Source organism: Armigeres subalbatus, chromosome 2, assembly GCF_024139115.2.
Source record: "Armigeres subalbatus isolate Guangzhou_Male chromosome 2, GZ_Asu_2, whole genome shotgun sequence".
NCBI lineage: Eukaryota > Metazoa > Arthropoda > Insecta > Diptera > Culicidae > Armigeres > Armigeres subalbatus.
The window spans coordinates 422327327-422342842 of record NC_085140.1 but is presented as its reverse complement, the minus strand read 5'-3'; the positions used below and the strand labels follow the sequence as shown (position 1 = coordinate 422342842).

Below are 15516 nucleotides of genomic sequence, written 5' to 3'. Positions count from 1 at the left end.
GATTCATGAAGATGTTCGCTACGCTGAAAAGCATGTCTTGCCACGGGGTTGGGCCTCAATCCTACCCCCTGCGTTTGACAATAGCCAACATCTTTGAGTTTCCCATTGTTCTATTGTAATTGGGTTTCCCACTGACAATTCTATTTTGTAAACAAATCACTATTCCGAAGTGATTTTTTCTAAATAGACGAAATTATGTTTCATAATTTTTCAAGAACTTGTGCGAAAGTATGAATGCGAAGGGTATTTCAACAAGAATATTGATGTCTTTAATAAACTTTCATATTTCAATCGGCTCCAAGCGCTCTACTTCGCCAAAATATTGTGATATTTAAAATATATCTTCAATAGCAGGTTTCAACGATTATGATTACGCCTTCGTATTAAATTAATCGTTGATTTTGATGCTGGCATCAGAAACATGGCCGCTTGGCAGACCCCTGGAAATAAATGCGAATTTGGTCTTCTTCAAATATCATGCGTGAGATTTTCGTTTCTGAAGGGCCACTTGACAGCAGACTTGTCAGTGTGGTATAGTCTTTTTCGAAGCAGTGACGGATGGGTGAGCGCACGAGACGACCGACGGACGACGACGGCCATTCGCTCACTTTGTCATAAATGCTGCAGTAAGACGGTCGGAGATTCGAGTTTTTCGTTCCGCGAAAGGTTTTTTTCCGTTCCGTTCTGGGTTGGATTTTGTCGCGAGTGGTTTTGTGCAGTGAGCGCAGGGAAGAATTTTATCTATTGCGCTAGTGTATGTATCGAAAATTTTGCAGGAATAGTTTACCGTAGCTGATTGCAAAAACTTCTGCAATCAGCTTTTTTCTTCATCGATTAAATCTTCTGGATTCTAACATCTGGACCGCACTTGGTGGTGTTCCGTTTCCCCACAGGTTTCGAAGGCATTTTTCAGCGAATCAAAATGAAAATCTGGACCTCAGAACACGTATTCAAGTAAGTGGAAGTTCCGGCGAAAGAAGCTGACATAGGGGAGTGTGGCCATTGTGGTGGTAGTGCATATCAAAAAACGAAAACGATTATGTAAAGGGCAATCATTCAGGCAGGATATTATTCTGCAATTTTTTACCTAACGGAGGTAGAATTCCGGATTGGCCTCAGGTTCGCACAAGTCTCAACCGCTTAGTAACAGTGACGACATGACCTTTGGACTTCTCAGTTGTAGGCAGTCAGACAATGATTATGAAATTGTGCCCCAGAGTTTCACGAGACCGATGAATGAATGCTTTTGGGGGGTTTGTGTTGGTGCGGAATGTCTTTGTTTCTCGGGGGGTTTTGAGCACGATCGTGCTGCGAACGTCATTCAAACAGGCATGTGAGCGCGAGGAACAGCTGTGTAGTGCAGTGATATCTTTCTGGGTTGAGGGTGAGATATGGACACGGGGGTGGGTGGTAGTTTGTGTTGTTAAACAGAAAATATTGAAGGTCTTTTGACCGTGTGTAATGGAAGAGGGATTGACGGTCACTACCACTACGAATTTATATCTGCGCTGCAGTCCGGAAGTGATTTGATCCCAAAGGTTTTTTTTAGAAACTTGTTTTTATTTACATGATAGTCCTGAATAATGAGCAGGTTGAAGTCGCTCGAAGAAATTCCCATCTCGCTCGTTTCCATTTGTTGGCAAAAAAGAATGAACATGATTTGAGAAACTTTGAGTAACTTCAATCTGCTAGTTGAACAGGACTGATATTAATTTATGATGTTTCAGTAATTATGATCCTTAGTACGGTCTAGCTTGTTTTCGGGTGGAAAACAAGTTCGTTTTCAAGGTTTGGTATATCCATTGCAAATCTACATGCAATGACCAAATAGAATAGCTATCAATTAATAACTGTTAAAAAGCTGAACAAGAAATTGAAAGCAGGCCAGTTCCAGTAGCAATTTAGAACCATTGAAGAAAAAGAAGGTGGTCTAAACAAATGAGATTGATCAAAACTATATATTTTTTTAAAACCGACTCCCTTTTTCGGGGAAAAGAAATGATTGCAGGGCACTACACTAATTATGTACCTTTGTGAAAGATTTTTCAATCTGTCCTCCATAGTATTTTCATGGATAGTTAAAAAAAATTCTAGGCTTCTCCGCTCCCATAGAATCTTACTTAATTGGTGTACAATGTCTTCCCAGTCGGTTTTCAAATTCCACATTTCCGATATCCACGTCCTGTTATAAATGGTCCAAACCACCAATAAGCCACCGTCTATGATTCAGTCATAAAACACTCCTAAGGTGCATTTCTATTCCTTCTGATTCCACCCACTTATTGTACTATTATCACCTTATTTTTTCTATCTCTTTTCAGCCACCCATGGGAAACCGTGGCCCAGGCAGCCTGGCGCAAGTACCCGAATCCAATCAATACGGCAGTGATCGGCACCGATGTGGTCGAGCGACGGGTTGTCGACGGTGTCCTCCACACGCATCGCCTCGTCAGTTCCAAATGGTACTTTCCACAGTGGGCCCAGAAGGTAAGCAATTAAGTGTATATCGTGTGCGTTGTCCGGCCCACTTTTGCTCTGTTTTATGCTCTCTAGACCTGACCTGAACCGTAAATAATTAACGAAGATAGTCTGAACCCTATATGTAAATCGGGCGTGGTTTAAAAGGTAGCAAACCTCAAATATATAATTTTGTGTTTGCGGAAGTTGAAGTTGTAATGTTCATTTAATTTTTCAATGATTACCTATTTTACCCGCCATAAATTCTACTTTTGTTTCTTTATTTTGTTATCTTGGCCAACATCAAAGTATTATTAGACCAATGAAATAATTCCAATGAACTCGACGTTAGGTAAAGCCATAGTCAGTGAAGATAAGGGCAACAAAGAAGTCAATTTGGACGCTATGCGAAATAAGTTTGTTGTAAATTTGTGTTCCAAACATTCAATTTATTTAGTACACTTTCAGTTACGCATAGAAAAATAAATTGTTCAATGTTTAATCTTATCTGGTGTGATTTTAAAATGATAAAACCAGTTAGCCTAAAATATATCAGCAACGTGATTTTTAGATCTTAGTGAGTATTCATTTTATTTCTGGTGGAAAATTCTGCCTCTTATCTCTAACGGTAATTGTTATCAGTATTTGCTTTAATCAGTCGTGTCTGAAAATCGGGAAGAAATGATTCATAGGTGCTTTATTATTCTTTTCTTGATTGTCTATACACAATGGTAACGACAGTAATAATGAGACGATCTTTGATGGTTAATCGGCCAGATGCATAGCAGTAAAGCAGGGCAAACTGACAACAATTTGGCATTTTCGTTCTTAATCATTTGTTAGGTTTAAAGACACTATGTAGGGAGAAGTGGGGCAAGATCGCCATCCTAAACTCTAGCTCTGGCATATCGCAGATTTGTTTCTTACAACCTATTCAGATTACGCCATTTATTAAGATAATTATCGTGTCAAATATAAGAAATAAAATTGAATGTATGATGATTGGCATCAAATTACTAAATTATTGATTTCGTGTGTGTTACTTCTACGTGAAGTTAAACGATTTACAATGATATGGAAAAGCTAATATCATCTTCTAAACTTGGACGTACATGATCATGATAGCATTAGAGGCGAAAGTATAGAATTGATAGTTCCGTTAGGATACGGCAGGCATGAAGAATGTTTTTATAGAAGTCGATTTGAAAGCGAGCGGAGGGCAATATTTGTGATGGCACATATCGCACGACCTTCCTTCTGCCAAGCTCCCGTATGAAGGGGGAGGGAAGAATATCAGAAAATCAGTGTTATTTGCCGAAAATCAGCTAACAAACGCTATTTTTGCCAGAAAATCAGTTTTTTATTTTGCTGGCGCACGACTTTGCGGATTTTTGCCGAGCTGCAGAAATAAAAACTGAGTGTGTAGGGTATAACTGCAATGTAAAGTACGCGCGGAGGCACAAGGGACCTGTATGGACCAGCCCGGTGGCATCCCTATTTCACACAATAGGTTTGTTTTGCAGCCAACATTGCGCGGCCGTATCCCACTGACAGTTCTGTATCCTAATGAGAATGAAATGTGATGTTTGTAAACAAAACACATACTATCATGAATTTTACACTGAGATGTTGGCTGCAAAAACATGGCGTCGTGCCACCCACCTGGTATGGACAAGACTAGTTGCTGTCGTCAGATTCGTATCGAGTCCTCTTGACTTGGTAATTCATTTGATTCAAACTCCAGAACATTATGGAGACCTTAGAACATCTGATTTGGGTATAACCCAGTTGCAAATCATTCGTGTGAGCTGTATGAACTAGCTTGGACATGGCGGGCTTCCATTGGCATGAGTTTTCGTAGATTTGCTTATCGTCTTTTGTCAGTATAGAGACCACTTGAGAGTCGCTAGAGATGTTCAGAAAAAACATATTGTTCACTCATAGTATTGCCAATACTAAACTAGTGTTTTTATTTTTTTTAACCTGAAAATGATGCCCAGTACTGAAGTATCCCTCTAGGGAAAAAATAACATAACAATAACAGAATATGCATATGGGTAAGACATCCAAGACCATACTGAGGTTGGCTGGGTTCGATTCCCGGTGCCGCTCTAGGCAATTATCGGATTGAAAATTGTCTCGACTTCCCTGGGCATAAAAGTATCATCGTGTTAGCCTCTAGATATACATACGAATGCAAAAATGGTAACCTGGCTTAGAAACCTCGCAGTTAATAAGTGTGGAAGTGCTAAGCTGCGAGGCGGCTCTGTCCCAGTGTGGGGATGTAATGCCAATAAGAAGAAGAAGAAGACACCCAAGAAAGAATTATGAAAATCGGTCAAAATACGCCTGAGATACAGCTGTTTAAAAATGTAGTTCCCATGATTTTCTGATCACGGTATTCGGCATGTTTGTTTGCCAAAAATACTACGCATCAAAATACGACAGATCTCACATGGAACAATATACTCAAATATAAATGCTCACTAGCGCTGCCTCTCGGAAGAAGTGCTCATTACACTGAGCACCGCTTTGTAGTCCTGGACATCCTGAACAATTTTGCCGTATATAATAGTCAAATACATAAATAGTCAAACGAGAAATGGCGGGGCAAGATGGGTCAAACAGCGGGGCAAGATGGGTCACCTTTAAATTCTGCAATTAATATTATTTTTATTCACAATATTGAATTACACACAGATAGATAGCTTTATTGCCAATAATTTTATTGAATAAAAAAGGAAGGAAGCTTTGAATGAAGAAATGACACTACATTAAAAAATGGCTGCAATTTCTTATGAAAACAAGCCGTCCGTGTATTTCTTTCTTATAGACAAAAATATACATTTTTTATTGACAAATTAACATAATTGTACGAAAAACGTCTTTTTCGGACGAGAAGACAATTATGATGATGATGATGATGATGATGATATTTGCAATCGAGGAGCGCGAACACTTCGCGCTATCGATATTGGGCATGAATTCACTCCCTTTCTTTCTGAACAATAATTATGCTCGAAAGTAATATTAAATTAATGCAACCAGCAATGGAAAATATGTTTTGAATACAAACTATGCCCATCAGTATGTGCTGACTCATCTTGACCTATTTGAAAGATCATGTTAGAAATAAAGGTGTGCGCCGGTCCGAAAATCATCGGTGGCGGCGTTTGTCGTAATTTTGGTTGGCGGCGGCGGCGTGAATCGACGTGGATTTTTTTGCGTTTATTTCTTGAAGATATTTTTCTGATTTTTTTCCGGGCACATTCAGAGCATCATTATCGGTCGCGAGCATTTTAATCACCCGCGCAGCGCTTTCATTTTAGTTTCGTCACTCGTTTCCATATCGGTCACTATTTTCGGCTTTCAATTTGGTTGCTGTATTCCGTACCGGTGACGTTTGACAGTTGACAGTGCATCAAATAGCAGCGCTCTTATCGCGCTACCAAATTTGGTCACCTGTCAGTCGCGCTACTGTTATAGCAGCGCGTTTAGTAGCGACCGGTAAAGTGTCAAGTAATGATACTGCGCTGCCAAACGGCTTAAACTCACCACCGGTAATCTTGCTCTAAGAAGAGTATATTTTAAATACCACCAAAAAAATCTGATGTATTTCCCTAAAAAAATCTTCAGGTATTTTAAAAAGATTAAGTTGGAAATTGTTTTCGGATTTTCCACGGGAACTACTTTGAAGTTTTATAAGAATTTATTTGGAAATTCTAGGGAAGCTCTTTCGCATTCCAAAGTAAAATTGTCTGGAATATATTCGGTGGAAAATTCATCTGAATTTTCATGAGAAATTATTCAGATTTTTTACAGGAAATTGTTTCAAATTTCGACAGAAATTTATCAGAATTCCACGGAAAGTTTTTCGAAATATATATTGAGTATTATGTAGAAATTTACGCATACAAGTCTTTGGAATATCCGCAAGAATCTTCGAAGAGTTCTCTCGGCAACCACTCTGATTTTTTTAAAGAGAAATTCTCCGAAATTTACACGAATTTTTTTTCATAGTTTCCGCAGGATTGCAACAAAAAGTTCTTTGGATTTCCACGAAAAATGGTTTAGAATTTTCATAGAAAATTATACAGAACTTGCACGCGATTTTTTTTTTAAATTTATATGGAAAATTCTTCGGAGTTTCCACGTTTTTTTTTGTATTTTCACGGACAATTCTCGGTATTGCGCAAAAATCCCAAAATTTTTATTCCACCTTTGGCTTTCCGCGCCAGACTCAGCGACAATGGGATATTTTTTGAATTGGTAACTCTGATTTTTGACAATTACCGTTGATTGGTTGTGTGTGTCAAAAAATAAGACTGATTTTTTTTATTGACAAATGCAATTTTTTGCAGTCTTATTTATGTATAGGTGAATAACATATACAAATGGTCTATTGGGAAAGCAGTCGCTGAAGACAAGTGTTAATGTTTTCATCGACGAAACGAAAAGTTTCAATGCAAAAAGCAATATTAAAACGGAAAATTTTAAAGGAATTTCTGTGTATTGTCTATAAGTTATTCGGCAATTTCACTGGAAATTATTAAAAGAGAGAAGAGTCGTCAGGCCGAAAATCATTCGGCGAGAAGCCATTTGGCCAAAATGATGGCTTAGGCGATTATTACGATTATTAGATCGAAGACAGTTTAACCGAAAAGCGATTGCCCAACAGGTCGTTTGGTCGAAATGGGCGTTTGACCGAATAAGTAATCTCGCCGAAAATGCCGTTCGAATGGAATGGTCAGCATTTTCGGCAAATTTACCTATTTGGTCAAACGAATCGAATTGCAAAAGAAACTATTAACCAAATGAGCAGTTCGGCCGAACGACATTTCGGCCTTATATCCATTTCGGCTAAACGACGTTTTCGGCCAGAAGGTTGTCGATATACAGCCGAAAAAAACATTCGGCCAAACTGGTAATCTGGCCCAAATAATTGTTTGCTCTATAAACTGGTCTTGGCTGAAAATTCAGTTTGGCCAAAAAGGTATTTTGGTCGAAAATGTCGTTTGACCGAATAGATCATTTGGCCGAAAATCCAGTTTGGTAGAAATGGTCTTTTGGCAGAAAGAGCCATTTGGCCCGAAAATGTTTTTTTTCTGCCAAACAACCATTCGGACAAACGACTTTCCCGACAAAACGATCAATTCAACCGAACGACACTTTTGGCCGGTGTTCCATTTCGCCCAAACGGCATTTTGGGCCAAAGGGTTCGGCCGAACGACAGAAGTGCGAGTCGCGAGATCCTGGTTCGTGCATTGTGCGGTGAGTAAATAAATTAGCGCAATACTGGACATGTTCGTGATAGGACACAAAATAGTCTCGAGATCTGGGTATGTGTATTGCTCGGTGCATTGTTCGTCGGAGAGTAAATAAATTAGTGCAAGATTGGGCGCGTATGTCGACAGTTTGCATTTGCCAACAGGCATGCATGGTGTAATTTTTTTTTACATTTTTTTAACCGGGAGTTCTTAAAGTTTCAACGAGAAATTCTTCGGAATTCCCACTGGTTTTTTTCTTCTTAGTTTTTACGTTTTTCGAAGTTTCAACAAACAATTGTATGGGATTTTCAAGGAAATCATTAGCATTTTCACAAAAAAAATCTCTGAAATTTCAGCATGATATCAATCGGAAAGTTCTACGGAAATTCCATTGAATATTTGGACTTCTGCAATCCTGTGTACTGTTGCCAATTTTAATCGGCGTGAAAAATTATATATCAGCGGCGTGACAAATCTTAAACGGCAGCGCGCGTTTTATAGAAAGTGTGTTACGCATACACCTGGTAGCGAGTCACTTTTTAGTGACTTGGTCACTATTTTAAGTCTAGTCACTAAAAAGTCACTATTTCCATCCAAAAGTCATTAAAGCACTATTTTTACATTGCCTGTTGTAAAAAAGTTCAAAATAAAAATCATTTGTACTTCAACCAATCAAATGTGAATCTGATAGCTATATCACAGACAAACAGGCATAACACATTGAACATTTACTCGTCAAAATCATCGTCGTGCAAACACTAGCGACATCTGTTGATTTCAGTTAGTTTGGCAAATCACGAACCAGATGGCGGTAGTGAACAAACGTCAAAATCGAGCAAATCCGATGCGCGCGCCACGAGTGATCGATTGGCCAGTAAATCAGTGAACGATGGAAATTTTACGAGTGTTATGTCTGTTTGTCTGTGGCTACATATTAAATGTTTTTTAGATGCACCAAAGAAGTTCCAAGTGTGTTGTGATAACCTTTAGGTTATTTCCGATTCATGTCAACTATGATCTTTTTCTTCACGAATGGGTTTGTTAAATGCCAAAAACAAACCTCAAATAAAGAGTACATACAAAATTGAACAACCTACCAAACTACGTCAACCGTTAACAACCTACCTCAGTTTCATCACATGACAATGATATTTGATGTTTTTCAACGTCAGGGAGAGTAATGAACGATAAGGGCGTCAATGACAGAAAGTACATTATGATTGTTAAATGGTTGATGAATCCGTTTATGATTGTTAAATCCGCCTTGCGACCATTCGAGACAAGTCTCGAGAAAAAAAAATTATGCAGGTTATGTCAGAAGTAATTCTGGCACAAGCCACTAAATTCAAAACTTTTTCATTGAAATTATTTTAGAAATATCACATTTTTATAAAAAAGTTTCTGTATATTAACAATTAAGAATAGAAACCCAAAAACTAGTGTGAAGGTGTATGAATTGGTCGAATTTTTAAAATGTAAAATAAAACATGAAACTAATTAGATTTTAAAGATTTTTTTCAACTCGGGATTGTTTGACCACCAATTTTTAATCAACTTTAATATTAAAGTCTGCCATTTAGCAATTAAAGCTTATTAGAATTTCTGGATGTCTAATAAGAAACCATGTTTTTATTTAATTTTCAACATTTTCCTCAGAATGCCACGTCGAGCTCAAAATCTCAGAAACTTCATTTCAATTTGTTATTAAACCATACTTTAATATTAGGTAAAATCGTATTTTAAAAAAGTATTTATTATTTTAATTACTTTATATGTTTCAAACAAATGGTCAAGTCGAGTCAAGTACGAGACACTGAAGACGGCCTTACTTTTGAGGTCGAAATACGTATCTGTCAAGATACAATTAAGTGTTGGAATTCAATGGGATTGTATAAACTCGTCTTATGACAGGTGAAATGGTCCTACCAAAGATCTGTAAGCTTTGTGGTTCCAAATAGTTCACCGTCAAGGAATCAATTATATCATTTTACACAACATGTAACTAACTACCCGTTCCCATGACGCCGGGTAGATACCTTCTCGTGGTGTGTTACTTAATATGAGGTACCATGATCACACTTCTTCTAACTGATCCAACGAATATCATCCTTAATATCCAACTCCGTGGTATTTATGAAAATGTCGCAGTAACTGGCCTATTGCTTCCATCCTCTCCTTCCTTTTGATGAAGAGGCGTGGCCAGTCGCAGTAATTCTCATGCTTTTGTTGTTTTTACATTTTCATGATTTCTGACTGCATTCTAGATAAGGATTTCATGAATAAAACACCAGTTTGTAATCTACGAATTATACCGTTTCAAAATTTTATATAAAAGTTACTATTTGGTCACTTTTTCTGGAATTGAAAGTCACTATTTGGTCACTTTTTCGTCATCACTGGTCACTAAAGTCACTATTTTGAACGGCATTCATCGCTACCAGCCCTGCGCATAAGAAACAAAGCTGAAAAATATTTTACCTTGCCATACTCTACCAAAATGAAATTTTATCATCAAAAATCGAGTGACAATAAAGTAGAACCAAATTATTCCTCCTACAAATTCATAATCTCCACATTAAAATGTATACGATGCTCAAAAACGGCACTGACCCATCTTACCCCGTGAACCATCTTGCTCCGCCCAACCCTACCTATCAAAATATTGAAAAATTCAAGTGTACAAAGTAACACCACATGTCAAAAGAAGCCCCGCACTCTATCAGAGTTTTTGTGTCACGATGGTCACTGTCTAATCCCATGACAGGATTTTCGCAATTTTGCAGATAAGTGCATAGATAATAGACTTGAGCATGAGCAGAAAAGATATTACCTAGTTAGAGTTTCTATGGTAAACAACTTTCCTATATATAGTGGCATTATAGTAGTATGATACATTGCAATTAACTGCAAGATTTATATCTGATAGGCTATTCTGACTGCCAATGTGATAAAGTAAATAAAAATCTTGATGCCCATGTTCACTCAGCTAGGTTTCACTGTACACCCGATTCTGTTTTTACACGGATTTTTTTTATACGGCCGTGAAAAAAAAATTCCCTACAATTTTTTTTGTAAAGTTGCTCCATTTTGCATGATTCGTCGAGAAATTATAAAACTTTTTTTACACGGAACGCATCCCCCGTGTAAAAAAGAATAGGCTATATAGATAACTTGATGAAGCTTATAGTCTGCGTCTGCATATGAGTATAAGTGACCCTAATTCTCATTACGCCCCGGTATCCCGGAAAATTGTCTATAGAGCACTACGAATAAATTTTGTTACGGAAAGGTCATGATCATAAGGGCAACATAGGTGTTTCATTCTTGTATTCAAACATGTACTTCATTCCGTCGCGACGGTGGCACCAATAAAATTTTAAAATAGAAACAGAAAAATCGCCATAAAAAAAAACAATTTCACTCGTCACCTTATAGGTACGTAACGAAATATGTATCCATTAACTACGTAACGCAAAAATGTATTATATTCAACCCTCCCTCTCCGTATATCAAACTTTTTGTATGAAGCATTTAAAAATCGTGTATGAATCGTTACACCTCTTCCCTCTAAAGTGTATGTGTAAATAATTTATGGATGTTTCCTAGGCGCTCGAAGAATTAGTCTCGTCTCACTATCAGTTTAGCTGAAGAGCATCGGCTCGTGTGAGTTCGCGACTGCTTGCCTGCCATGGTAAATAAATTTATCACACTTGACTTGGATCACATTGCCTGGCCGGTATGAACTGATCTATATTTGACCGAACGTCACTGACAACAAATGCTGAATATATGCTAATTGACTGCATTCAGTTCGTTTGATTGAGATTATTGGGCATATACCTATATACGGTTGGGTAGCATATGCTGTTTGAATGACGAAGCCCTCAATGGAATGAACGGATTACATACTTACTTGCTGGTCAGATGCCCTAGCCCACTTGCACGTAAACATTTATTTTTACCGACATACGATTTAAAATAAGTCGCGAGCATTACGTCGTACGTAGATAGTATGCACATTGTACACTTTCTGTTTCAAATATGAAAAGGCTCCTGTTTTGATTACTTGTACATATACAAATTGGCCTAAGCGGCGATGTATCGACTCTTTGCTAATTTTTACGTTATTCTACCCCAGCTTTCCAACGAATGTGCGTCAGCTGTTCGTCACCTCGTTGTGAATATTTTTCTCGTTTTTCGTTGTAGGTGGATGTGACATTCGTACGTACCGTAAAGCAGCTACAGATGTTCGATTATATAATAACGGATGCCGTAAAAGTGGTGCACGCTTTCAAACTTTGGTCACTGAACTTCAACTGTAATATATAAATTATGACTGGCAAGAAACCTCTTTGCGAGGTTTTTATAGGCCAAATTGTATTCGTTTGTAGAAAAATTTGGGCGCTTGCTCACCGTTATCGGCTACCGGATTAGGTGCATTTATCTAGATAAGACATATGGCAGACTGAATTTATTCCATTTCAAATACGATTCACACTTTTTGTCAACCCTATCAAGTTTTTGATTGATCGATTGAGGTATTTCCAAACGTTTTACGGGGAGCCATATAAATTATTGACACTATTTACTTAGTATGATTGCGAAGCATTGTCGCTTCAGAAGTGTGCTGTAAGTCACGGAAGTTCCTTTATTAAGTATAATAAAATCAATATAGAAATCGTTCATTTCAAAATGGAAATGAATTTTGAATTTTGGAAACAAGAAAAAATAAACTTGATGAAATAAGATTCTAGTTTGTATTATATTGTTTATTCGTTTATTATGATGCAGTGTTAAACAATCTGTTTTATTGAATATCAGTTTTGCTAACGTTATCATCTCTTCTGTCTGGCTAGACAGCTCCCTATCAGCTTCATTTCGCGGCACGTATGACTCAACGTGATCCTCTTTTCACATGTGCGAAATTTTTTATTCATTATAGTTTCAACGCCACCAGCTCGTGTATAATACGCTGCATCCTAAGAGCACGGGATGCATATGGTTTACATACAAACATAGAACGTTACGCTCATGTAATTTCTTCACTGTCCGTCTACCCGCGTCATCGCCATCTCCGTCAGATCGGATTGCTTTATTTTTACTGTCGTCCTTGCGCTTACCTTTGACACACAAAAGCAGCCAAGCTAACGGCCTATGTTTGTTCTGTTTCTCTTTCACCCACAGTTGATCGGTTCGCCGAACGTATGCTATGCCAGTGAACACTCCACGGTGGATCCGGCCAAGAAGCAGATGACACTCAAGACGATCAACCTCACCTTTGGCAGCTTCGTGTCGATGTACGAAACGCTCCGCTATGTGCCGCATCCGACGGATCCGAGCAAAACACTGCTGAAGCAGGAAGCCACCGTACAGGTCGAAGGGGTGCCCCTCAACCGATACATGGAGGATGTGCTGACGAAGAACATTAGCACCAATGCCGGCAAGGGTCGCCAGGGTCTGGAATGGGTGATAGGGAAGCTGAACTCGGAGGTACGTCTTGAAGGTTTCATTGATTATCGTGTAGGGAATCATTGTTAGATTAGACTAGTCGGTAGTATTGCGCCTCTGAACTAGCTGAACCTGTTCACTGTCGTGGCAATTTTTATGAACATTTCTCTATCATCATCGCAGGTAAAAGAACTGGCCAATTCCGCAGCTACAAGCACCAACGATCTTCTAAACCACACGAAAAAGTCTCTGGACGACATAACGGATCAGGCGCGAAAGAGCATGGACGAGCTCAGCGCGAAAGCGCAGAAAATCCACGTATAGTAACAAACGATGCACGGCGTCACCGAGCACAGGTGCTTCTACAGGTGTCGCTGGTGCTAGTGAGACCGCCTCATCCCCGCCGCCGTCGCCGTCATCATCATCTTCTACTAGTTCAAGTACAAGCGCAGCATGCCCAACACAAAAGTCATCGGCGTCAGCGGTAGGGTCGGCGACCGGGACTCCTACGTCGAAATTCGGGAATGAAAATGAAGGATTCTCCTCCAGTTCATCGACCGGCCCGTTTCGAACGAGTCGCAATAGTAGCACCGGTGCATCAAGTTCATCCAAAAATACAACAGAGTATTGTTCAGCAAATCATAGCGATGACAACACTACAACAAGGAAAGCACCATCGACATCGACGTCATCAACATCCTCATCATCATCCTCGCCTTCATCATCTTCTTCGACAACTAGAACAAGTAGGTTTCCACCGCCAACTGCTTCGTCATCCTGATTTTGGGCTTATTTCGCATGGTGCACTTTGCGCAACAACCCAAACTTTAATCCTTCAGATTTCAATTGTATACTATTTTGTTATTAATTTCCGTTTTTTTTTTTGTTTGCAAATCTCCTCTCTTCTGACCTCAGTTAGTTGATACCCGTTTGGATTCAAAATTACGTAAAAAAGCATAGTTTTTCATTATTTATTTTATTATGTTTAGTACAAATTGAATCGTGAGAATCGACTAAATAACAGTTCGCACACCGGATTCTTCTCTCTGATCCTGCCATCCGAAAAAATACTTTTCTTTAAATTTTCTGCAAAATGTCGACTATCCTATAGTTTAGTTTTTAGAAAATCTTCATACTATTACAAATGCTTATTTCCATCACCCACCAATAAGCTTCAAGGGCATAGTGATAAGCATATTACCTAAATTCCGTACACCAAATATACCGATCTAATCGTACCCAGTCCAAAAACACCAGCGGATTAGCATCGACTTTGGCACCGATCCGATCGAGAGAAACGAGGAAATCAATTAAATATTGCAAGTATCGTGTAAATATATCTAATTACTAATTAATTACCAATTAACCAAAATGGTATATCATGAAGTGATTATTTAGCTTTAATTCAATAAGCTATTAGTATTAATAGGTCCTTCGTAAAAATGTGGATTCAATATATTAGATGAAAAAAACATAAAAATATTTGCAACCTTGAAGCTTTGAAGTCTTTCCCCAATCCCCCAAGCATATGTACCCAACATAAAATGGAAGCGTTGAAACAGTAACTGCGCATCTAACCAATATGCACACATAACAAGAAAGTTTTTTTTTCGTGATAAAGGCCACAGGGAGAGAGGGATTCTGGGGTAAAGATCCAAATTGGTCTAGTGGGTGCACAACACGAAGGCAGAAAGGTGGCACGGAAATAGACAAACATTCCTGTGGAAGCTAATAGATTTTTGATGGTAAAGCACATGCACAATGAACCTTGAATTTTTGAAATTTCCGTGTTTTGTGTAATGCGAATGTTTTGCAGTTAAAATAGATTAAATAATTTATCATTGACAATTGACCTTAGTGAGACGTGCGATAGCAATTTAATGGTGGAATTTAAGAGAAACTATGGAAAATTAATGCCGAACTGGAAACAAATGCAGACCATATTCACAAACCGAACACAAAACACATTTGTCAGTCAATAACGTTTGAATTGTTGTAATGTTTCAGATAAAGAGAATTCAAAGCTATGTGAGTGTGATAGCTTGGTTTCCATACATCTTCAAATGTTGTGAATTATTTTATTTAGTTAGATCCGAAAGCCTTTAGTTAGATCATCTGTCTCTGCGTCTGCCTCTGAAATGATGTCCTGCTAAATCCCAATCTCACATCAGCGAAGAAAAGTTTTCTAATGTGGAGGAGAATCGCCGTTAAAAGGATACCATTCACTAATTACCATCTTTCTAAGCCGTTAAATCTTATTTTAACCTTAACACACAAACGGAAAGGCAATAGGCATCATAGAACAAACTGCAAGTTTCAAAGTAGGGTCTTTGTGTATCAATAA

At 38.3% G+C, this 15516-nt stretch overlaps 1 protein-coding gene across 1 annotated transcript; it reads left to right on the top strand.

The window, feature by feature from the left end:
* The first annotated feature begins 594 nt into the window (after window positions 1-594).
* Window positions 595-15236, top strand: LOC134213468 (protein slowmo-like). Its single transcript, XM_062692547.1, has 5 exons — window positions 595-754; window positions 894-954; window positions 2322-2487; window positions 12909-13214; window positions 13356-15236. The coding sequence occupies exons 2-5, from the start codon at window positions 923-925 to the stop codon at window positions 13494-13496; spliced, it is 645 nt and encodes a 214-aa protein (XP_062548531.1). The 5' UTR covers window positions 595-754; window positions 894-922; the 3' UTR covers window positions 13497-15236.
* Window positions 15237-15516: the final 280 nt, after the last annotated feature.

Bases quoted from the DNA above. Each gene is read 5' to 3' on its own strand.
- LOC134213468 (XM_062692547.1), top strand. From the start codon at position 923: ATGAAAATCTGGACCTCAGAACACGTATTCAA. The intron at 2,488-12,908 runs GTAAGCAATTAA...TTTCACCCACAG, and splicing joins TTCCACAGTGGGCCCAGAAG to TTGATCGGTTCGCCGAACGT. The intron at 13,215-13,355 runs GTACGTCTTGAA...TCATCATCGCAG, and splicing joins TAGGGAAGCTGAACTCGGAG to GTAAAAGAACTGGCCAATTC.